The sequence below is a fragment of the Jaculus jaculus genome, chromosome 16 (genome assembly GCF_020740685.1).
Source record: "Jaculus jaculus isolate mJacJac1 chromosome 16, mJacJac1.mat.Y.cur, whole genome shotgun sequence".
In the NCBI taxonomy this organism is placed as follows: domain Eukaryota; kingdom Metazoa; phylum Chordata; class Mammalia; order Rodentia; family Dipodidae; genus Jaculus; species Jaculus jaculus.
In genome coordinates this window covers 19,286,759-19,309,173 of record NC_059117.1, presented here as the reverse complement: position 1 = coordinate 19,309,173, position 22,415 = coordinate 19,286,759, and the positions used below count along the sequence as shown (strand labels likewise).

At 45.9% G+C, this 22,415-nt stretch overlaps 1 protein-coding gene across 7 annotated transcripts in view; it reads left to right on the top strand.

Annotated features, from left to right (window-relative positions):
• The first annotated feature begins 47 nt into the window (after positions 1 to 47).
• The window catches only part of Srpk2 (SRSF protein kinase 2), a 238,872-nt gene continuing 216,504 nt past the window's right edge, over positions 48 to 22,415 (top strand). For 3 of the 7 annotated variants that reach the window (XM_045135485.1, XM_045135484.1, XM_045135483.1), the window contains exons 1-2: positions 48 to 321; positions 1,033 to 1,087. In XM_045135485.1, coding sequence (XP_044991420.1) covers positions 70 to 321; positions 1,033 to 1,087 — 307 coding nt within the window. In that variant the 5' untranslated portion in view covers positions 48 to 69. Of the gene's footprint in view, positions 322 to 778; positions 903 to 1,032; positions 1,088 to 22,415 lie in introns of those variants that run through there. The other 4 variants (XM_045135486.1, XM_045135487.1, XM_045135488.1 and 1 more) reach the window with 4 other exon arrangements.

The following is a 22,415-nucleotide window of genomic DNA, read 5'->3' as shown; positions in this document are numbered from 1 at the left end:
GGGTTTCAGTCCACATGCAAAAACCTTCCTTTCATTGCATCTAAACTCGTGCAGTGTTGTTGGGGGCGGATGGAGGGGAGAGAGGGACCCACTTTCTCCAAGGTCATCCAGCTACTCAAGGACCCAGGTTCCCTTGCTTTTTGGTCCGGTGCCCTTTCCACGCCCGCCAGAGAGGAGGAAGCGGCGCGCTCATGGGGATGCAAGGATGTAGAGGAGCACAGGGAGAGAAGAGGCCGCGGGAAGAGAGGTGGTGCGAGACCCGCGGAGGCGCCGGCCAAGGAAGGGCGCATGGCGAGGAGGCGCGCGGCGCGACCGGCCGGGGTGCGGAGCCTGGAGCCTGTGGCGTGGCCGAGGGAGGGTCGCGAGGGCCGGGCCCGACGCGGGCCGAGAGGCCGGGTGGCCTGGGCCGCTCTCAGGGGCGCGGGCTTGGCTGGCGGAGGGAGGCCCGGCCGGGGGGGCGGGGGGGTGTTGGGGGGGGGCCCCGCCAGGCTTGGTCGTGGGTGGGGGGGGGCGTCGGAGCTCGCAGGCGGTGGTCATTGGTGTCAAAGGGTGGGCCGGGCCGAGTGGGTGCTTGGGCGGCGGCTCGCGGTTGCGGCGGGGGTCCCGACCCCCCCTCGCTGGGGGGGCGGGGTGGGGCTGCGGGCGGGGGGGGCGGGGCCGGCCGGGGGGCGGGTCTTATTGGCCCCCGCGGGAGCCGTGGCGGCGGCGGCGGCGGCGGCGCAGGCGCGGTTCCCGCCTCCTCCCGGTCGGCGGAGCCAGTGGAGGCTGCATCGCCGGCTCCTGAGGGTTCTCGCGTCTCCGTCTCCGCAGCCCCCCCCCCCCTCCTCCCGACCTTCCATCCGCTCCCCCTCCCCGCCCCCAGCCCGCTTCCCGCCGAGTCGGCGGGATGAGCTCCAGGAAAGGTGAGCGTGGCGGCGCGGCGTCCCCTCCTCCTCGTCCTCGTCCTCTTCCTCCGCGGCCCCGCGACCGTTAATGTGTGCGTCTTCTCTCTCTCTCTCTCTCTCTCTCTCTCTCTCTTGTTTTCCCCTTCAGTGCTGGCCATTCAGGCCCGAAAGCGGAGGCCGAAAAGAGAGAAACATCCGAAAAAGTGAGTACGCGCCGCGCCCCGACCTTCGCCCGTCGCCCACGTCGCTCGAGTCGGCGTGAACTTGCCCCGGGCGGGTTTCCCCGGCACCGGCGCCCCGGAGGGCCGTCTTCCCCGCCCGGGACGCCGGTGCTGCCCGAGCTCCATCGTGCGCGCCCCGCGGGCGGCCCCGGGCGGCGGGGGAGGGGCTCGCGGCCTGCGGTCAGCCCCGCGGTCCCGGCGCCGGACCCTCCGGCCGTGGCCACGAGTGGAGGTGACCGTCGGCGGTGGGGTGGGGTGGGGTGGGCGGGCGTGTCCCCGTCCTCTCCGCTCCCTGCCCGCCTCCCCCTTCCCCCCCAGGCGCCGGCGGTGACCGTGGCGGCGGCGTCCGGGCCCCGGGTTCGCGGATGCTCCCGGGGCTGCGGGTCCCCGACGAGGAAGAGGAGCCGGAGGTGCGTGCGGGGAAGGCCGGTGCGCGAACGCTTCCTCTTCCTCCCGGGCTGCTCCCCCCCCCCCAAAAAAAAAAGCCTCTTGCTCGGCTTTTTTTTTTCTTCCCCCTGTTCCCAAACCCCCAAGAGCTTGCTTGTTGTCAAGTGTTTTTATTTTATTTTGTTTTGTTGTATTTTATTTCTTTGACCTCGGGCGTGTTCCTTTGGCGCGACTCCCCGAGACCGGCGCGATTCGGTGCTCGGGGTGTTGAATTGCAAACTTTGTGCTCCGATCGGGTGTTTGCTCCTCCGGTGCACGGCGGCGGTGGTGGCTGGGGGCGGGGGGCCTGTGCGCCGCCCGGGGGCCCCGCATTGTGCCCGGAGCTGCATCCACACACTGGGGATCTTTCAAACGTGCCAGCGCCAGCCACCTCCGGGCTGGCCTTGCTGCCTGGCCGGCGGATCTTTTCCTGGAGAGCTACTCGGGCACCGCAGAGCGCCGCCGCGTGTTCCGTTTTTTCCTCCCTTCTCTCTTTCTCTCTCTCTCTGCTCTGCCGGTGTTTTAACATTTTCACCCTTTCCTCAGATCGGCTGCTTTGCTCTTCCTTTTGCGCAGGCGATTCGTGTAAAATGCCTTTGGTACTATGGGGGGGGGTGCACGACAAGGGGGTGTCTTACTCCTCAGATCGCCTAGGTTCCCGCTCCCCGCCCCCACCTTGGTGTTGGTCTGCCTAGTGAATTTCCCATCCATGGGGAGGCATCAAGGAAAAACTGGCAAAGTCATTGCTAATTGTGATGTTTCACGACAGGATTTTCTTCGTTTCAGATTGAGCCTAACTTGAAAGTATTTTTAGGGTTTCATAAAATGTACCTTATCCTTTCTTACCAAAAAGGGGAAAAGACTTGTTAGGTCCTGAAGGACTAGAGGATAACAATTGGAAATGGGATTTAAATAAGACATTAAAATTGGTCTTCTGGTATTTTAAGATGCGTTTTAAAAATTAGTGCTAACTGTTTTGGCTAATCAGAGCCTTAATTTTGGGATTTACTTTGGTGAACCACTGAGTTTAGTCCTTATCTGCCTAAGTGCTTGGGTTTAATCTTAGCTTTCAGTTCAAAGTATTGATTTAACCTTACTTTTTAGGATAGTTCACTGTGTATGCACACATTTATCTTTGTGCATCTTACACACATATGTAAGGAAAACATTTGCAGTTCAGTTAGTGTGTATTTATTTTGTTTAGTTTTCGGGTTTTTCAAGGTACGGTCTTATTCTAGCCCTGGCTGACCTGAAACTCATTCTGTAGTCCCAGGCTGGCCTCTAATGCACTACATCCTTCTATGTCTGCCTCCTGAGTGCCATCACCGTCCTGTCAGTGTGTATTTAGTGTTTTCACGTTTCAGGGTCTTGATTTTCCTAGTGACCAACAGTCTTTTTTTGGTGTGCTGCAGTTTGGATCTGAATTTAGAGAGTATCTACAGTAGTCTCTGTTTACTCATATCAATCAGTAGTCGTCTCCATTGTGAATTGTGTACATATGATATGTTTGAAGGAAAAAGAGTTAATGATGGAGGGGTTCCAGGAGATGGCTCAGCAGTTAAAGGTGCTTGCATGCAAAGCCTGCTGGCCTGGGTTTAATTCCCCAGCTTCTGGAGTTCTCTTGAGTGTTGGCAGCAGCAAGAGGCCACTGTGTGTATGTGCACACACACACACATACACACACACACACAAATAACAAAAAGGTTTAATGATAGAAAAAAAAACTGGCTTGGTGTGCAAGGTAACTATCAAGAAGAAGAAATCAATCCAAATAACATAAAAGAGGTAATGCTGTTTTTCACTTTAATTATTTGAATCAAGGCATAATTATTTAAAATATTGCTAGATATAGTTAGCCATGTATATTCAGCAGATATTTGTATGAATTTCTTATTAGTGAGAAAGCTTTGAACAAGACAAAGTGCTTCATGAAAGTTGAATTCTTGGAGGCTTATAGAGACCTACAAAGATGACAAGATCATTTGAGAGAGTGCTAAGGGATAAGAAAATTAACATGGGCATCCTAAGTACCACTGAGGACAGATGACATTAGAACCCTGTGTCAGTCAGTGCTTGTTTGCATTCATTTTATACCTCGTGACACTCTGTGAGGTGGATGCTGTTGTCATCACTGGTTCACAGATGCAGAGACAGGAACCCAGCATGAGTAAGGAACATGCAGGTTAGATCGAGTCTAGGAAGAGTTCACTTCTCCTCTGAGGAGGTGACATTAGAACAGAACTGGAATGAGGAGGGGAGGGGTGGGCTGGAGCTGTCTGAGGTCAGGGTGACTGAGTGATGTGGAGCTAAGGAAGAGACAGGTGTCATACATGTAAGTTTGTAGGTCATTGGAGGCTTATGTCTGCGAAGGATGGGCTGTCATTCCTGTTTCAGTGAGGGTGAGAAGATGGAAAATGGGGTGCTAGCCTAGGAATAAGCAGCTTGGCTCCGGTGTAAGGAGTGGTAGTTCCTGGAGAGGAAGGACTTCAGGAAACTGGCCGTTGTGAAGTCTTCCTCATGGTACAGACAGCCCCGAGGGAGGTCGAAGTCACATAGCTTTAGATGAGCCTTCAGCTATCCTGATACCTAATGTTTTTGCTTTTTGATTAAGTTTCCAGTTGCAGAAGAGGAGTAATAGGTCTAATGTTAAACTCCTTTAGTAACTGGCAAACAAATGATAATGATACAGTTACTAATTTTAGTTTACTCAGTTCTGTGAATTTTTATGAATGGAGTTAGTCTTAGAGGCTGCTATATTTGAGACAGGGTCATGTTATGTCTTGTTAGGTAGTTCAGGCTGACCATAACATTGAGATGCTCCTGCCTCAGTTTCCAAATATGGGATTATAGGTGGCTTCCACCATGCCTGGAAAAGACTGTTTTTTTTTTTTTAGTATTACAGAATTTGTAGTTGTCAGGGACGTTTTCTGCATAGTTAAAGCAAAGTTTAATCTTGCAGCTGGGTGTGGTGGAACATGCCTTTAATCCCAGCTCCCTGGGAGGCAGAGGTAGGAGGATCTCTGTGAGTTCAAGGCCACCTGATACATAGTGAATTCCATGTTAGCCTGTCCTACAGGGAGACCCTACCTTGAAAAACAAAACAAAATAAAATTAATCTTTTTGTTTTTTACATTGTTCCAGTGAGTAGACATTTTTTAAATTAAAAAATATTATTTACTTATTTATTTTGAGAGAGAGGGAGAGGAAAGAGGGAAAGATGGAGGGAGGGAAGAAGGGGGGAAGAGGGAGAATATGGGTGCACCAGCGCCTCTAGACATTGTGAGGAAACTCCAGATGCATGTGCCGGCTTGTGTATCTGGCTTGTGAGTCCTGGGAAATGGAACCTGGGTCCCTTGTCTTTGCAAGCAAGTACTGTAACTGCTAAGCGTATCTCCAGCTCTAGACTTTTGCTGTATTATTAATTATGCTACTCTGAGTACAAACATCAGGGTTACATATATTGCTTTTTAGTCATGAAATTTGTTTGCCTATTTATTGCTTTATTGAGACAGGGTCTTGATGTAGTTTGGACTGATCTCATTCATAATTCTCCTGCCTTAACATTGTGAGCGTTAGGGTTACAGATCTGTGCCAACACCACACTGTTCAATCACCAATTTTATGGATTAGTTAAATCTGATTGCCAAGGGCAGACTTCTACCTTGGGACATTCATATGTGTAGGTACTTTAGACAGGGTCCTTTTTTTTTTCCCCCCCTTCTTTGAGGTAGGGTCTCACTCTAGCCCAGGCTGACCTGGATCTCACTATGGAGTCTCAGGGTGGCCTCAAACTCATGGCGATCCTCCTACCTCTGCCTCCTGAGTGCTGGGATTAAAGGTGTGGCTTGAGACAGGGTCTTATGATGTCCAGGCTGAAAAAAAAAAAGAATGAGAATATATGAGAGTGATTATGGGCATGCCAGGGCCTCTAGCTGCTGCATACGAACTCCAGATGCATGTGCCACTTTGTATACCTGGCCTTACATGGGCATTGGGGAATTGAACCCAGGTTGTTAGGCTTTTCAGGCCAGTACCTTGACTACTGAGCCATCTCTCCAGCCCAGCACCACATTTTCTTTATTCTTTCACCAGTTTCTGGGCACTGAAATTGTCCACATCTCTTTGCTCTTGGGAGTAGTGCTTCACTAAACACCAGAAAGTGGGCAGCCCTCAGTGATTTCTCTGGATATGCACCAGGGGTGAAATTGCTGGTCATGTAGTAGTTCTGTTTTATTAATTTTAATTAATTAATTTTTTTTTTTTGAGGTAAGGTCTTGTTCTAGTCCAGGGTGGCCTTGAACTCACAGCGATCCTCCTACCTCTGCTTCCCAGATGCATGAACCACTTTTTGCTTCAGGCTTTATGTAGGCACATGTGTTAGTCTTTAACTTGTGAAAATTTTTGTTAGTTATTACATATGTAGTATTCCTACATGTATAGCCAAGTGCATTAATTGTAAGTTTGCAGATGTGTGTGTGTATGTATATGTATGTATGTATGTATATGTGTATGTACTTTTTTTTTTTTTTTTTTTTTGAGGTAGGGTCTTGTTCTAGCCCAGGCTGATCTGGAATTTACTATGTAGTTTCAGGTCGGCCTCAAACTCACAGTAATTCTCCTATCTCTGCATCCCAAATGTAGGGATTAAAGGCGTGTACCATTATCTGGGTTGCTAGAGGGTTCTATGTCTTGTTTTAAAAATTAAATTATTATATTTATTTAGAGAGGTACAAAACCAAGGTGTGGTGGTTTGATTCATGTGTCCCCCATAAACTTAGGTGTTCTGAATGCTAGGTTCCCAGCTAGTGGAGATTTGGGGATTAATGCCTCCTGTAGGCAGTGTATTGTTGGGGGCAGGCTTGTGGGTGTTATAGCCAGTTTCTCCTTGCCAGTGTTTGGCACACTCCTGCTGCTGTTGTCCACCTGATGTTGGCCAGGAGGTGATGTCCACTCTCTGCTTGGACCATCATTTTCCCCTGCCATCATGGAGCTTCCCCTCAAGTTTGTAAGCCAAAATAAACCCTTTGTTTTTCCACAAGCTGCTGTTGGTTGGATGAGTTCTGCCAGCAGTGGGAAACTGACTGCAGTAGTAGAGTTGGTAGAGAGTGGTGTCATTACTGCTAGACACCTTGATTGTATGGCTTTTGGCCCTTTGGAGCTGATTTTTGAGAGGAATGTGGAAGGATTTGAAATCTTGGCCTATGAGACACCTTGCATTGCTGTACAGCTTGATGGACTCTTCTGGTCAGAGTTGAAAGATTTGAATGCAGTTAGAACTAAGGACTGTGAGGGTTGGCTTGTGAGGGCAAGAAAGAGCTTTGCTTGGACTGGGCTAGAAGCAGTTTGTGTGAGAGGCTTGCTGTTATGCCTGTGTCCTGAGAATTTGTGCAGGGTTGCATTGTGTGAGCAGAGGGATGTGGCACAGAAATGAAATCTTTGGGCTGAAACTTTGCTCATCCAAGATGCAACTATATGAGAGATTCTAATCTTTGAGATTGGGGCAACAGGAAGACTATAGACTTTTTTTGAAAAACTTTTTTATATATAATTAATTTTTATTGACAACTTCCATGATTGTAAACTATCCCATGGCAATTTCCTCCCTTCCCCCACTTTCCCCTTTGAAACTGCACTCATTATATCCCCTCCCTCTCTCAATCAATCTGTCTTTTATTTTGATACCATCATCTTTTCTTACTATTATGATAGTCTTGTGTAGGTAGTGTCAGGCACTGTGAGGTCATGGATATCCAAGCCATTTTGTGTCTGAGGGGAGCTCGTTGTAAGGAATCCTACCCTTCCTTTGGCTCTTATATTTTTTCTGCCACTTCTTCTGCAATAGACCCTGTGCCTTGGAAGGTGTGATAGAGATATTTCAGTCCTGAGCGCTTCTCTGTCACCTCCTCTCAACACCATGATGCCTTCGGAATCATCCCAAGGTCACTACCACCTGAAAAGAAAAGATTCTCTAACCAAAGGTGACAATATCATTAATAGATGGGTATGAACATTAAGAGAAGTGCTTACTGGGCAGTTTGATGAGCATAGAATATATGTTTAGCCAGACAGCAGCAGATGTTACACCTCTAGGGCTCATGACTACCCCGGTTGTAAGCTGTCAGTATCAGGGATGTATTCCCTCCCACAGAGTAGACCTCCAGTCAAATTAGGGGGCATTTGATTTCCCCCATAACCAACATGCCACTGTAGCACCTGTTTGCTCATTCGGCCTGGCTGGCCAAATTTAAAGCTTGCAGTGTCTACTTTTGAGTGTCTTCACTGGTGATTTCTCTCTCTCATTGAACTACATGCTGTGTGGCTTTTCCCAGCTTTCTGTCAGCTGGTCTACATGAAGGAGGTTTTCTGCTCAGTTCCAGCAGGATTTCTCAGTGACTTTGCAGCCCAACTATGTGGAGTCTTTAGCAATAGGGTCTTACCATCTATTCCTGGTGGGAGACCAAGGGCCTTGGCAATGGCCTGTAATGCTTTGGGGGCATCAGGTACCTCCTTGGCCAACAACTCACTGGAAGGTATCCCATCCATGGTGAGTGTAGACTCTTTTGAAGGGGCCTGAATGCTTGTGTTCTGTTCTTCAAAGTCTGCTTTATTCCTCCCTAGATTAGCACTCCTACCTGGTATTATGGAGTATAAGGAATACAGCAAAGAGAAGGTAATTGAATTTGCAACATGGTCTTGTGTTTTGGAAATGGCCATGGGCAGTGTGAAGCAGCTTTGCTAGATGCCTGCATGAAGACCTGATGGAACCATGAGGATGAACCATGGTTTGCAGTGGAGACCCAGCGACCACGAGATGGCTGCTAAGGAGAGCTGCTGGCCTCAGATGAAGTTTTCCAGGACTGTGAGTAGTGTAGCTAGAGGGGAAGAATTGGAACTCCAGAGACTTGTCACTGGTTAGAATTACTGGACTTGGGGATTTGTCGCTGACTAGAGTTGTTGGACTTGGAGCTACAGAGTTTGATGTTTGCCCTCCCCAGGACCCACATAAGCTAGATGCACAAGGGGCACATGCGTCTGGAGTTCATTTGCAGTGCCTGGAGGCCCTGTTGTGCCCATTCTCTGTCTGTCTGTCTCCTCTCTCTCTCTGCTTGTTAATAAATTTTAAAAAATTAAAATAAATTATAAATTTTATATTGGTTGAATATTTCTTTGTTATGCCCAATGGCATCTTTTGCCGTGTGAGTGTTTATTCTCTGCCATTATGGGTTTCTGGGAAATTTTTTGGTATTATGACTTAGTTAAAAGATCTCGGGGAGCCAGGTGTGGTGGCGCATGCCTGTAATTCCAGCACTTGGAAGGCAGAGGTAGGTGGATCACCATGAGTTCGAGGCCACCCTGAGACTACATATTGAATTCCAGGTCAGCCTGAGCTAGAGTGAGACCCTACCCCAAGATCTTGGGGGCTGGAGAGATGGCTTAGCGGTTAAGGCATTTGCCTTCAAAGCCAAAGGATCTCGGTTCAATTCCCCAGGAACCATGTAAGCCAGATGTACAAGATGGCACATGTATCTGTCTGGAGTTTGTTTGCAGTGGCTGGAGGCCCAGGAGCTCCCATTCTCTTCCACTCTCTGCTTCTTTCTGTCTCACTCTTTCAAATAAAAAAAAAAAAAATTCTGGATGTGGTGGCGCATGCCTTTAAAAAAAAAAGATCTCGGACTATGAGAATGTTTGAACATCATTAGGATTGATAAAAACAATGGGGACTTTTAAAGTTGCACCGAATGCATTGCATTTTACATCAGGTATGGTTATCAGTTTATGAGGGCCAGGGGCGGAATGTGGTGGTTTGATTCAGGTGTCCCCCATAAACTTAAACCCCATAAACATGCTAGGTCCCAGCTGATGGAGGTTTGGGAATTAACGCCTTCTGGGGATGGTGTATTGTTGGGGGTGGGCTTATGGGTGTTATAGCCAGTTTTCCCTTGCCAGTGTTTGGCACACTCTCCTGCTGCTGTTGTCCACCTGATGTTGTCCAGGAGATGTTGTCCACCCTCTGCTCATGCTGCCCATTTTTCCCTGCCATCGTGCAGCTTCCCCTTGAGTCTGTAAACCAAAATAAACCATGTTTTCCCCACAAGCTGTGGTTGGTCGGTTGTGTTCTGCCAGCTGTGTGAACCTGACTGCAACACAAGGAAAGGAAAATTGACAGACCACGTGGTCTGAAAGCCCATGTGGTGTGTCTGGAAGAGACATGAAAGAGATTGAGAGACAAAAGAGAGTTCAAAGAACTCCTGCCATGTGGAAGACAGGAGGAGATAGAGAGGGGTCAAGGGCTGGGCTGAGAGAGGAGGGGAGACAGCAGAACCTGAAGGTTAAGTGTGATGAACAGGCCACCAGGTGGGTTCTTTATCTTGATGGTGTGCTAAATATATGCTTACAAAAAATTAGCCTGGCTGGGCATGGTGGCACATGCTTTAATTTCAGCCCTTAGGAGGTAGAGACCACCCCGAGACTTCATAGTGAATTCCAGGGAAGCCTGGGCTAGAGTGAAACCCTACCTGGAAAAAAAAAATCAAAAGAAGCAAAAAAATATAGAAGCCTTCCTGTAGACCCATAAAGTTTCTTATGTTTCTCCCTAATATTTACCCTGCCACTAAGAATAACTATTTTTTAAAAAATATTTTTATTTATTATTACTACTATTGTTGTTTTTTTGAGGTAGGGTTTCATTCTAGTTCAGGATGACCTGGAATTCATTATGTAGTCTCAGGCTGGTCTTAAACTCACAGCAATACTCCTACCTCTGCCTTCTGAGTGCTCGGATTAAAGAAAGGCATATGTGCCACCACACCTGACCTAAGAGTTAACTGTTTTTTTTTTTTTTTCAAATTTTATTTATTCATTTATTTGCAAGCAGAAAGAGAGCGAGAGAGAAAATGGAGATAGAGAGAGAGAAGAGAAGAGAGACAGAGAGAATGGGCATACCAGGACCTCTAGCCACTGCAAACAAACTCCTGACACATGTGCTTCTTGTGCATCTGGGTTGTGTGGGTCCTGGCAATTGAATCTGGGTCCTTTGGCTTCACAGGAAAAAGCCTTTACCACTAAGCCATCTCTCCAGCCCAAGAGTAACTATTTTTTATAATAATCTTTTAATTTAATTATTCATTTGAGAGAGGAAGAGAGGAGAGAAAGAGGTAGATATATAGAGAGGATGGGCATGTAGCCACTGTAAACAAATTTGAGATGTGTGTGTCACTTGTGCATCTGGATAGGTATTGGGGAATTGATGGAACCTGCGTCCTTTGGCTTTGCTGGCATACGCCTTAACCGCTAAGCCATCTCTCAAGCCTGTTAGTAACTATTTATTGATGGTGCCAATATTGATCATTTTTCTCTGTTTTTGAACTTCATATCAGTGAAATCATACAGAATATCTTCTGTGTCTGGCTTATTTCCTTCAGTCTGTCTGTGGGACTTGTTCATATTTATGGACCAAGTAATACCATTAAGTCATTCATTTTTATTGCTCTGTAGCCTTGTATTGAGTAAATGTGCATAGTCTATTTTTCTCGTTTTTAAGAAACATGCATTTGCGTGTGCACTAGGGTTTCTTGAAGCTGTAAAACATATGCCAGAGACTTGTACTACTTTTTGCATTTGGTTTTACATGGGTCGCTGGGGAATTGAATTTGGGCCAGCAGACTTTGCAAGCAAGCACCTTTAGCCACCGAATTATCTTTACAATTGCCATTTTTCTTTTTCTTTTTTGCTTTTTTTGAGGTAGGGTCTTATTCCAACCCAGGCTGACCTGGAATTAACTATTTCAGGGTGGCCTTGAACTCATGGCAGTCCACCTTACCTCTGCCTCCCGAGTGCTGGTATTAAAGGCATGTGCCAGCATGCCTGGCTTTCTTTTCTTTTCTTTTTTTTTTAATTTATTTTACTTACTTGATAGAGAGGGAGAGAATCGGACAGGGCTCTCAGCCACTGCAAACAAACTCCAGATGCATGCACCACCCTGTGCATCTGGCCTACATAGTCCTGGGTAATTGAACCTGGGTTCTCTGACTTTGCAGGCAAGCGCGCCTTAACTGCTAAGCAATCCCTCCAGCCCAAATTGCCATTTTTCTTACTGATTTATACAATATTTTGGTAGATTTTTGGGCAATGTCAGATAATTGCATTATTGTCCATATGTCTCTAAATGTATTATGAATATAGTTTTGTAATCCACAAATAAATTGAAAATCAGACAACATTCTAGGTGGGTCTTGAAGAACCAGTAATAATTGTTAATAACTTAGTACAATAAGAGAGGTCAGAGCTAGGGCCTCCCCGGCAGAAGCAGCACCGAGTGGGTGTCAGTGCATGGAGGTAGACAATGGCGTGTTTGTAGTTCTGGAATGTCAAGTAGTTAGTGAGACTGTGGTGCAGGGTGTGGTAATCAGCGAGGGGGGGGTGCTGATGAGATCATTCAAGGGACTGAGGAGCATTATGAGTGACAGATTGCCACTTCAGAAAGATGGTTTTAGCTGTTACGTTGAGGTTGAGTGTGATATATAGGCCAGGAGCTCTACTGGGAGGCTACATAAGGCTTGAGGACACTGGTGATTATTGAGAGGATGGCCTTCACTGGAATCCATGTCCAGTGTAATGTAAGGGGAGAGTAGAAGGGATCTGAGTTTCTGAATTAGCTAAATTTTGTACATGGTGGCCCTTTCTTCCTATATTATTGGATAGCTCCTTCAGAAAAATTACTGTTGGCTTTGGTTGGGCTGTTTGAAGGACTCCTTAGTTTGGAATAATGCTGACTTTGTAGATTAAGGGTAGCTGATGCCTTGGATTGAAATCACATTTAGAAAATTAACTTGGGGCTGGAGAGATAGCTTAGTGGTTAAGCGCTTGCCTGTGAAGCCTAAGGACCCCGGTTCGAGGCTCCGCTCCCCAGGACCCATGTTAGCCAGATGCACAAGGGGGTGCACGCATCTGGAATTCGTCTGCAGTGGCTGGAAGCCCTGGCGTGCCCATTCTCTCTCTCTCTCTCTCTCTCTCTCTCTCTCTCTACCTCTTTCTCTGTCTGTCGCTTTCAAATAAATAAATAAAAATAAAAAAAAGAAAAAAAATAAATAGAAAATTAACTTGTATCTTTTATTTTATTTTATTTATTTACTTGAGAGAGAGAGAGAATGGCCGTGTCAGGGCCTCTAAGCCACTGCAAACAAACTTCAGATGCATGCTGCCACCTTGTGTGTCTGACTTATGTGGGTCCTGGGGAATCAAACCTGGGTCCTTAGGCTTCACAGGCAAGTGCCTTAACCAATAAGCCATTTCTCTAGCCTTAGAAAAATAACTTGTATTTTCTTCCTTCCCCTTTCCCTCCCCGTCCCTTCCCTTCCCTCTCCTCTCTAACTCTCTTCCTTTCTCTCCCGTCCCTCCTTCCTTTCCTTTCCCTTTTCTCACTGTAGCACAAATTGACCTGGAATTCACTTCATAGCCAAGATTGGCCTCAAACTCATGGCAGTTTACCTATTTCAGCCTCCTGAGTGCTTGGTTTAAAGGGGTGATTCACTATGTCTGGCTCTACTTTTCTTGCTTTTAAAGTGATATGTTTGCATCTCTTGAAGTTGCAGTGGTTCAGACCCCTAAAACCCAACATAAAGCTGCATGTGGTAGTGTGAATGTCTGTAATCACTCTTTTTTCTGTCCTTTTAAAATTTCTATTTATTTATTTATTTATTTGAGAGAGAGGCAGAAAGAAAACGAGAGAGAGAATGGGCACACCAGGGCCTCAAGCCACTGCAAATGAACTTCAGATGCATGTATCACCATGTGCATCTGGCTTATGTGGGTCCTGGAGAATCGAACCTGGGTCCTCAGGCTTTGTAGGCAAGTGCCTTAACAACTAAGCCATCTCTCCAGCCCAAGAGCTTTGTTTTTTTATTTTTTATTTTTCGAGGTATGGTTTCATTTTTTAGGCTGACTTGGAATTCACTGTGTAGTCTCAGGGTGGCCTCAAACTCATGGCAGTCCTCCTACCTCTGCCTCCTGAGTACTGGGATTAAAGGCGTGTGCCACCACACCTGGCTCTAAAAATTTTTTTTTTTCTTAAAGCCCAGCAAAGTGGTGCTCACTTGTAATACCAGCAGGGGGGAGGTGGGTCCCTGGGGTTTGCTAGCCACCTAGTCTAGACTCTTGGTGTCAGGAGAAAGCCCACTCCTTTTAATCCCAGCACTCGGGAAGCAGAGGTAGGAGGATTGCCATGAGTTCGAGGCCATCCTGAGGCTACATAGTGAATTGCAGGTCAGCCTGAGCCAGAGTGAGACTCTACTTGGAAAACAAATAAAATAAAATAAAATAAAGATTTAAGTTGGGTATGCAGTCATCACACCTGCAGTCTACAACCTGGGAGGAAGGGAGGAGAATTAGGAAATCAAGTCATACTGTCTACTTAGAGAGTTCAGTTAGCCAGGGTTACATGGAGCCCTGTCTCAAAAAAACAAACAAAAACCACCAAAAGTAAAATTACATGGTACTCCATTATATGCAATTTTTATGTATTTATGTATCAACTAAAAAAGTAATGTAAGCCAGGCATAGTGGAATATGCATTTAATCCCAGCACTCAGGAGGAAGAGTTGGGGGACTGCCATGAGTTCAAGGCCAGCCTGGGACTAACAGTGAGTTTCAGGTCAGCCTGGGTTTGGAGTATGATCCTACAGCTCAAGAAAAAAGAAAAATTGGGACTGGAGAGATGGTTTAGTACTTAAGGCACTTGCCTGCAAAACCAAAGGACCCAGGTTCAATTCTCCAGAACCCATGTAAGCCAGCTGCACGTTGTGGCACATGTGTCTGTAGTTCGTTTGCAGTGGTTAGGAGGCCTTGGCATGTCCATTCTCTCACTCTCCCATTATCTCTTAAATAAATAAATAAATAGTATTTTAATAAATAGGCATATGTAAAAAACCTTAAGTTTTTTAAAATTAACATTAAAATGGTTACTTCTTTTTAAAAACTGTCTTCATATTAACGTTTTCTACATTAAGTACCTACTATCTCATTCCTATCATATATAAACAGAACATAGTACAAATCCATATGATATATATCCATTCAGGGAGACATTATATTTTCTTTTTCTTCTTTATTTCCAGCCAAGGGAAGAGTTCCAAAAAGCAAGGCTCAAGCACACACGCCTTTAATCCCAGTAGGGGGTGGGAGGATTGCCAAGAGTTCGAGGCCACCCTGAGACTATACAGTGAATTTTAGGTCAGCCTGGACTAGAATGAGACCCTACTTCGAAAAACAAACAAACAAACAAACAAAAAGAAGATTTCTTAATTGATTGATCAGTGACTTTGGCTAACAAAAGATTAGGATAGTGACACACAGGCTGCGTGACCATGGTGTCCTTAGGATGGGTCTACTGGTTTCTGGGTCTTTTTTTTCCCTATGTATTTTATCGACAATTTCCACAAACTGCAAATGAGCTACCTGCGCACACATGTAGATGTCTGAGGAGTTGTCTTTGCTCTGTCTTCCTTGAGATAGGATGACACTGCTGCAAGTGAATCTGACCCATAAATGGTTTTATTTCATGGGGGAGTGGAACTCAGGCCTTAACCACTGAGATATCTCCCCATACCCTGAGTTGGATTTTTATTGAAACCAGAAGGGCAGCAATGCTCAAAAGCCAGAAGCACCCCACTTCTCCACTGATTGATGACTGGATGAACCAAATACAGTAGCTCTCCCCACACTAACAAGAATGAGGCAGTGTTTCGTGCTACAGCTCAGGTGCACTTTGAAGAAGTACCACCATAGTATTAAACTGATAAGAACAGGGACTGTACTGGATCTTGTATATGACATATATGAAATATGTGAATTTGTCCAAGGATAAATTCATAAGACTCCCACAGTGATCCTCTTACCTCTGCCTGGCAAGTGCTGGGATTAAAGGCTTGCACCATCACATCTGCCTGAATGAGTTATATTTCATTTTAGTTTTTTGGGTTTTCAAGGTAGGGTCTCACTCTAACCCAGGCTGACCAGGAACTCACTATGTAGTCTCAGGGTGGCCTTGAACTCATGATAGTCCTCTTATCTCTACCTCCCAAGTGCTGGGATTAAAGGTGTGAGTCGCCATGCTTGACCTGCCCACTATTTTATTTTATTTTATTTCTATTTATTTATTTATTTGAGAGCGACAGACACAGAGAGAAAGACAGATAGAGGGCGAGAGAGAATGGGCGCGCCAGGGCTTCCAGCCACTGCAGACGAACTCCAGACGCGTGCACCCCTTTGTGCATCTGGCTAACGTGGGACCTGGGGAACCGAGCCTCGAACCGGGGTCCTTAGGCTTCACAGGCAAGCACTTAACCGCTAAGCCATCTCTCCAGCCTGTTATTTTATTTCTTTTTATGAGGTAGGGTCTTACTCTAGCCCAGGCTGACCTGGAATCCAGTATGTAGTCTCATTGTGGCCTCGAGCTCACTGCTCCTCCTGCCTTTGCCTCCCGAGTGTGAGTGCTGGGATTAAAGGCGTGGGCCACCACACCTGACTCCCACTGTTTTGTTTTTATAGGACAAAGAATCAGTCTGATTTCAAACTCACTTTGTTTCATGAAGCGGTCCTTTAACTTTTTTTCTTGGTGACTAGGTAACATTGTAGCCCAGCCAGTCCTTGGTATTTAAATATTTTTTATTTTTATTTATTTATTTTGAGAGAGACAGAGAAAGGTAGGTAGGTAGAAAGGGGGGGGGTTGGCAGGGAGGTGGAGAATGGGTATTCCAGGGCTCCAGCCACTGCAAAGAAACTCCAGACGTATGTGCCACCTTGTCCATCTGGTTTATGTGAGTCCCAGGGAATCAAACCTGGGTCCTTTGGCTTTGCAGGCAAGCTCCTTAATCACTAAGCCATCTGTCTAGCTCAGTCCTTGGAATTTATTCTGTGGCCTTGTCTGGCCTTGAACTCATAACAGTTCTCTTTTTTCAGCCTTTCAAGTGCTGGGATTATAGGCATAAACCGCCATGCCTGACTAGGAAGTAATTGCTGATAGGTGTATATTTCTTTGTGTAATGATGAACACATTTTGTTTGATTTTGATGATGGCTGTAGAACTCTATTCTACATAAGTGTGTGTAGGCAGTGTGCATATGTTTGTGGGAAGGCTAGAGACACCTTGAATGTTGTTTGTTTCTCTGGAACACCATTTACCTCTTCTCAGTAACCTGGAGCTCACTTACTAGCTGGTCAGTGAGCCCCAGGGTCTCCTGTGTCCACCTCTTTAGTGCTAGGATTACAAGTAAATGCCACCAACCTTGCTTTTTATGTGTGTTGTGGGGTCCTCATGCTTAGGTGGCAAGCATCTTGCTGACTGAGATATCTTCCCAGCCCTGTAGAACTCTTCATATACTAGAAATCATTAAATGGGCTAATTGTACATGGGAATCATAACTTATGACTGTGTTGTAAAAGTAGAAACTGCTAGGTGTGATGGTGCACACCTTTAATTCCAGTATTTGGGAGGCAGAGGTAGGAGGTGTGCTGTGAGTTTGAGGCCACCCTGAGAATACAGAGTAAATTCCAGGTTAGCATGGGCTAGAGTGAGACCTTACTTCAAAAAAACAAAACAAAAACTAGAAACTGAAAGAACTTAAAAAAAAATTTAAATAAGAACATGTATGGAGGGCTGGAGAGATGGCTTAGTGGTTATGCACTTGCCTGTGAAGCCTAAGGACCCCGGTTCAAGGCTTGATTCCCCAGGTCCCACGTTAGCCAGATGCACAAGGGGGTGCACGTGTCTGGAGTTCATTTGCAGTGGCTGGAGGCCCTGGCCTGCTCTTTATCTCCCTCCCTCTCTTTCTCTCTCTCTCTCAAATAAATAAAGTCACAAAAAGAACATGTATGGATACATCATGTCTTGGTACCCAAAATAACTTTTTTACATGTGTGAATATATGCATGTTTGTGGGGGGTAACCTGTGTGGGTACATGGGGATGTGCACCTGAATCTGGAGGCAGATATCTTAATCTCAATCTGCTTTTATTCTCTGAGATAGGGTCTCTAGCTGAAGTAGCGTTTACCAGTTTGATTAGATTAGCCATTGAGCCCCAGGCTTCCTGTGTGACTCCCCAGTACTGAGATTACGGGAGCGTGCTGTGACACCCACAGCTAGCACTATACATACTCAGCCCTCTCTCCAGCTCCCAACTGGAAGAATTCGAAGCAGTCAAAGCTGTTCTCATTTTACAGCCTAGAAATTTAGGCACATTTAAGGCTCATTGTTCAGAGCTGGTAGATTGTAGAATTAGGATTCACAATTAACACATTTTTGCTATGCTGAAGTAAACACCTGTGCTATCCATACTACTACTTTCTTTTTTTTCTTTTTTTTAGTTTTTCGGGGTAGGGTCTCACTCTAGCCCAGGCTGACCTGGAATTCACTATGGAGTCTCAGGGTGGCCTCGAACTCACGGCAATCCTCCTACCTCTGCCTGCCGAGTACTGGGATTAGCCACCATGCTGGCTATACTACAACTTTCAAAGGTAAATAGGAGTCATCCTTAGGAAACTTTGGTGTTGGGAGTTTCTTAGCAATTACCTAATCTAACCCTTTATTTTACTGATGAGACAATTGAACCTTAGATAATGCAGTGACTTAGTCATTGCACAGCTAATTAGTGGCAGTGAGGGATTTATAACCTATCCACAGACAAGCAAGTAAACAACTAAGTGATATGAAGTGGAATGGAATGTTAGCAAATAGGGGTGTAGGCCTTGTGTTGTATAAAATTAAGGGAAGGATTAGCCAATTCTGTGGCATAACCAGGATGATTTTTAAAAATTCATTATTACTATTTTTTTTGAGATAAGGTTTCACTGTAGCTCAGGCTGACCTGGAATTCACTATGTAGTCTCTTGTTGGCCTCGAATTCATGGTGATCCTCCTACCTCTGCCTTCCAAGTGCTAGAGTTAAAGGCATGGGCCACCACGCCTGGCTTCCAGGATGATTTGTTTAGAGGATGTGGCATTGTAACCTGTGGTGTTGGGAGTTCAGGAATAGTTTAAACTCTAAACGCTCAGTTTGTGTTTGTTATTTAACCAAAGAATTGGCAAATAAGACTGAGAAGGATAATTATTAAACTGTTAGATTTTATTGACGGAAGTATAAGACCAAGGGAAGGGAGATTGATATACCCATGCGCTCTGAGAACTCATGTGACAGGCTTGGAAGAAACCTGAAAAGAGGAAGGACAAGAAAGAGCAGAGCTCCTGCCCTGGAGGCCAGGGGCTAGAGGGCGGAGAGCCCACTGTGAGGGAGGAAGGGGAGGCTGACCAGGACCTGGAAGTTCAGGAGAGGTGAAGGGGCAACCAAGAGACACGCGCCCTCCCTCTGGCAAGGGTCTGCTTTTAACCTTAATTGTGTTGGCTGTACCTTCAGACTTAGCCAGCCAGAGTGAGGGCTGATTGGTCTGGGCTAGCTCAGGAGGAGGCCAGTTGTGATGCCAAGTTCTGGAGCTGAGTTTAACCAACCACAATTTTTTTTTTTTTGAATTGGAATTCACTATGTAGTCTCAGGCTGGATGATCCTCCTACCTCTACCTCCCAGAGTGTTCCCAAGGAAGGGCCCAGGTTGTTCATGGAAAAACAGATCTAGGGATTTCCTTTATGCAAGAGATAAAGTCAGATCATTCTTTGATCTCTAATAAAGTGGAGATTGAAAGGGCAGACTTAAGAACATTCCTGTCTTTACTTTGGGGGCCTGGTCACTTTAACTACCTCAGTCCCTCCTCTGAAGACATAACCCTAACTGCTGTTAGGGAATCAGGACGGAGACTGGCTTCTTTAAGCTGAGTGGGGTCGTTGGGTGTGGCAGTTGAGAAACTTCTCCAGTGGGACTGAGGGACCCTGAAAATATACTGATGGAGTGCAGGAAGACAGTCCTGGAAGAAAACGTTGGGGAGAAAAGCAAGGAGTGAAGGGGAGGTGGCCACACAGCAAACTGGACACCTTTTGGGGTTCCATTCGTGTGGACTTCTGGGTCTTGGAGAGCTGAGGGAGCCCGGGGGAATACAGTTGATTATCTCAGGAGCACGTGAGCCTGAGCCGCCCGAGCTCTTCCCCAGAACTGGTCACCACTGGCACAGCGCCGTGTGACATGGTCTGATCTGCTCCCGTATGGCTTGTAAAGCAGGTGGGACTCAGCACTTATCAGGCATATTTACACACATTTAACCTTGACAATGGCATATGCGCCACCCTGGGCTGTTGTAAGGATTTCTAAATCCATGTGAATTTGTATAGTTGCTTTATTTATTTATTTATTTAGGTGTTTTGAGGTAGGGTCTCCCTCTATCCCAGGCTGTCCTGGAATTCACTATTAGTCTCAGGGTGGCCTTGAACTCACAGAGATCATCCTACCTTTGCCTCCTGAGTGCTGGGATTAAAGGAGTGCACCATCTTGAGTATAGGCAGGTAGAATGGACAAACTGAACAACATCAAGATTAGAAAATAAGGTAACTTTGTGATGAGAGGACAAAGAGACTTTCCTGTATGTATCTCGTTTGTCAGGTCTTTATCCCTGTGCGCTTGGTTATACTTTTCTTTCTGAGTGACCAAGCTTGTAGCTCAAATTAGCCATACGTGTACGTTGGGAGGTCAAGAATGGCTCTACAAAGGAGACTCCAGGGACCTGGTAGGAGCACTGTGGTTTCTCTAGTACTGGTGTTATTTCTTAGTATGAGTCAGGCCGTGTTGACCAAGTGGCCTTTTTCCTCTTTTAGGAAGCCTGGACGACTAATTTTTCTCTATTGTGATTTTCCTGTTGTAGATTGTACACTAGTTTTTTGTTTGTTTGTTTTTGTTTGTTTGTTTCTGGGTCTCTGTGTCTTCCCTGATCAGCAATATAGAACATTCTGAGGGAAAACTAGGGGTTAGGGAGATGACCTGAATGTCTCAACACACATCTGTGTGGCTGTGCAGCAGCCTGTCGAAGGTGGCTCAGATGAAAAACATTACGAAGCACTGACTTTCTCTGTAAGTAGAATTTTGTGAAGCTGTGTTGCAAAACCACCTGCTTGTGAAGAAGAAGAAAAAGAAAAAAAGAAAAATAACAGTGGCCACTGTGGGAAGCTGGATTGAGGTGGAATAGCGATTGAAAATTTGGAGAGAAATTTTAGAATGTTTCTGCAGTATCTGGGGGTGAGGGCTGGATGATCATGGTAGGAATGGGAAGGAGTGGATGGACATGTGTTTCTCAGCCCAGGGGAATCATTAGGATTTGGCAGCTGTTGATGAGCATGCTAGACTGAGCTCTTGGGGTGGGTGGGCAGGCTGCCTTTGTGTCACTTGTCTCTGGTATTCAGTATGGCTCCTGCTGTATTTGTTGAAAGCACAGGGGGAAGAAACTTAATGAGACTTTTTTTTTTTTTTTTTTTGAGGTAGGGTCTTGCTCTAGCTCAGGCTTATCTGGCACTCACTATGTAGTCTCTGGCTGCCCTTGGACTCACAGTGATCCTCCTACCTCTGCCTCTCGAGAGCTGGGATTAAAGGCATGTGCCACCATGCCTGGTTTAATGAGACTTTTTATTTTGTATTCAACTTATTTATTTGAGAGCAAGAGAAAGAAAGAGGCACATAGAGAATTGGCACGCCAGGGCCTATTGCTGCTGCACACAAACTCCAGACATATTCTCCACCTTGTACATCTGGCTTACATGGGTCCTGGCGAATTGAACCTGGGTCCTTTCGCTTCGCAGGCAAGTGCCTTAACTGGTAAGCCATCTCTCTAGCCCCAATAAGACTTTTTTTTTTTTTTTTAAAAAAAAAACATTTTTAAACTTTTAAAAAAAATTTAACAGTGGGGGGGGGGGCGCATGCCAGGGCCTCCAGCCACTGCAAACAAACTCCAGTCACATGTGCCCCCTTGTGCATGTGGCTAGTGTGGCTCCTGGAGAATCGAACCGATGTCCTTTGGCTTTGCAGGCAAATACCTTAACCACTAAGCCATCTATCCAGCCCTTCCCCCCAATTAAGACTTTTGTAAGACTTTTGACTTCATCCATGATAGCTTTGTGAATTATAATCTGTTTATGAGTACAGTAAGAAAACCATGGGGAGGGGGAAGGATAGAAGAAAACTTAAGGGTAAGAGGAAGTGGCAGTTAGGTTTTGTTGAGTTGGGTAAATAAACCAAGGAAATTAATACGAAGGTGCATTTCAAGAGTCATGGGAGGAGCAGAGAAGCTCCTCAGCAGCGTAGATCACGAGAGAACAGTATTAGTTCATTCTCCAGAAGTTTTAGGAGGGGCTTGGTTTCGATGAATAACACGTGCAGAAAGAGAAAAGACCTCGAGTGCTGGCCAGCACCTCATCCCTGTGCTTGGTAGGCCAAGGCCGGAGGATCACTGCAAGTCCAGGGTTCTAGGCTGTCCAGGCCTATATCATGAGATCTCTCAAAATAACAACAAAAAGGGTTTTTTTCTTTTCTTTTCTTTTCTTTTTTTTTTAAAAGGCCAGGTATGTTGGCACATGCCTGTAATTTTAACACTTGGGAGGTGGGGTCAGGAAGATCAGGAAGTTCAAGGCCACCCTCAGTTATATAATGTTTCAAGGCAGCCTGTCTGGGTTACATGAGATCCTGTCTTAAGCAAAAACAATACAAAAGTCCTCAGTGTAGTGGTTTGATAATAAATATGCACCAGTTTCTGCGGGTTAGGATATCTGTGGGAGCAGCATTGCAGGATGGTTCTGGTTCAGAGTTAGTCATTTGCAGACTTGCCTCCTGCCATGGGTTCCTGTCCTTGAGTGTCCTTACGTGTCAGCTGGCTTTGTCTGGAGGGAGTGATCCCAGGGGGAGCCAGAAGGTGGCAACAATATCTTTTATGATCTACCTTTGGAAGTTTTACATTTGTCACTCC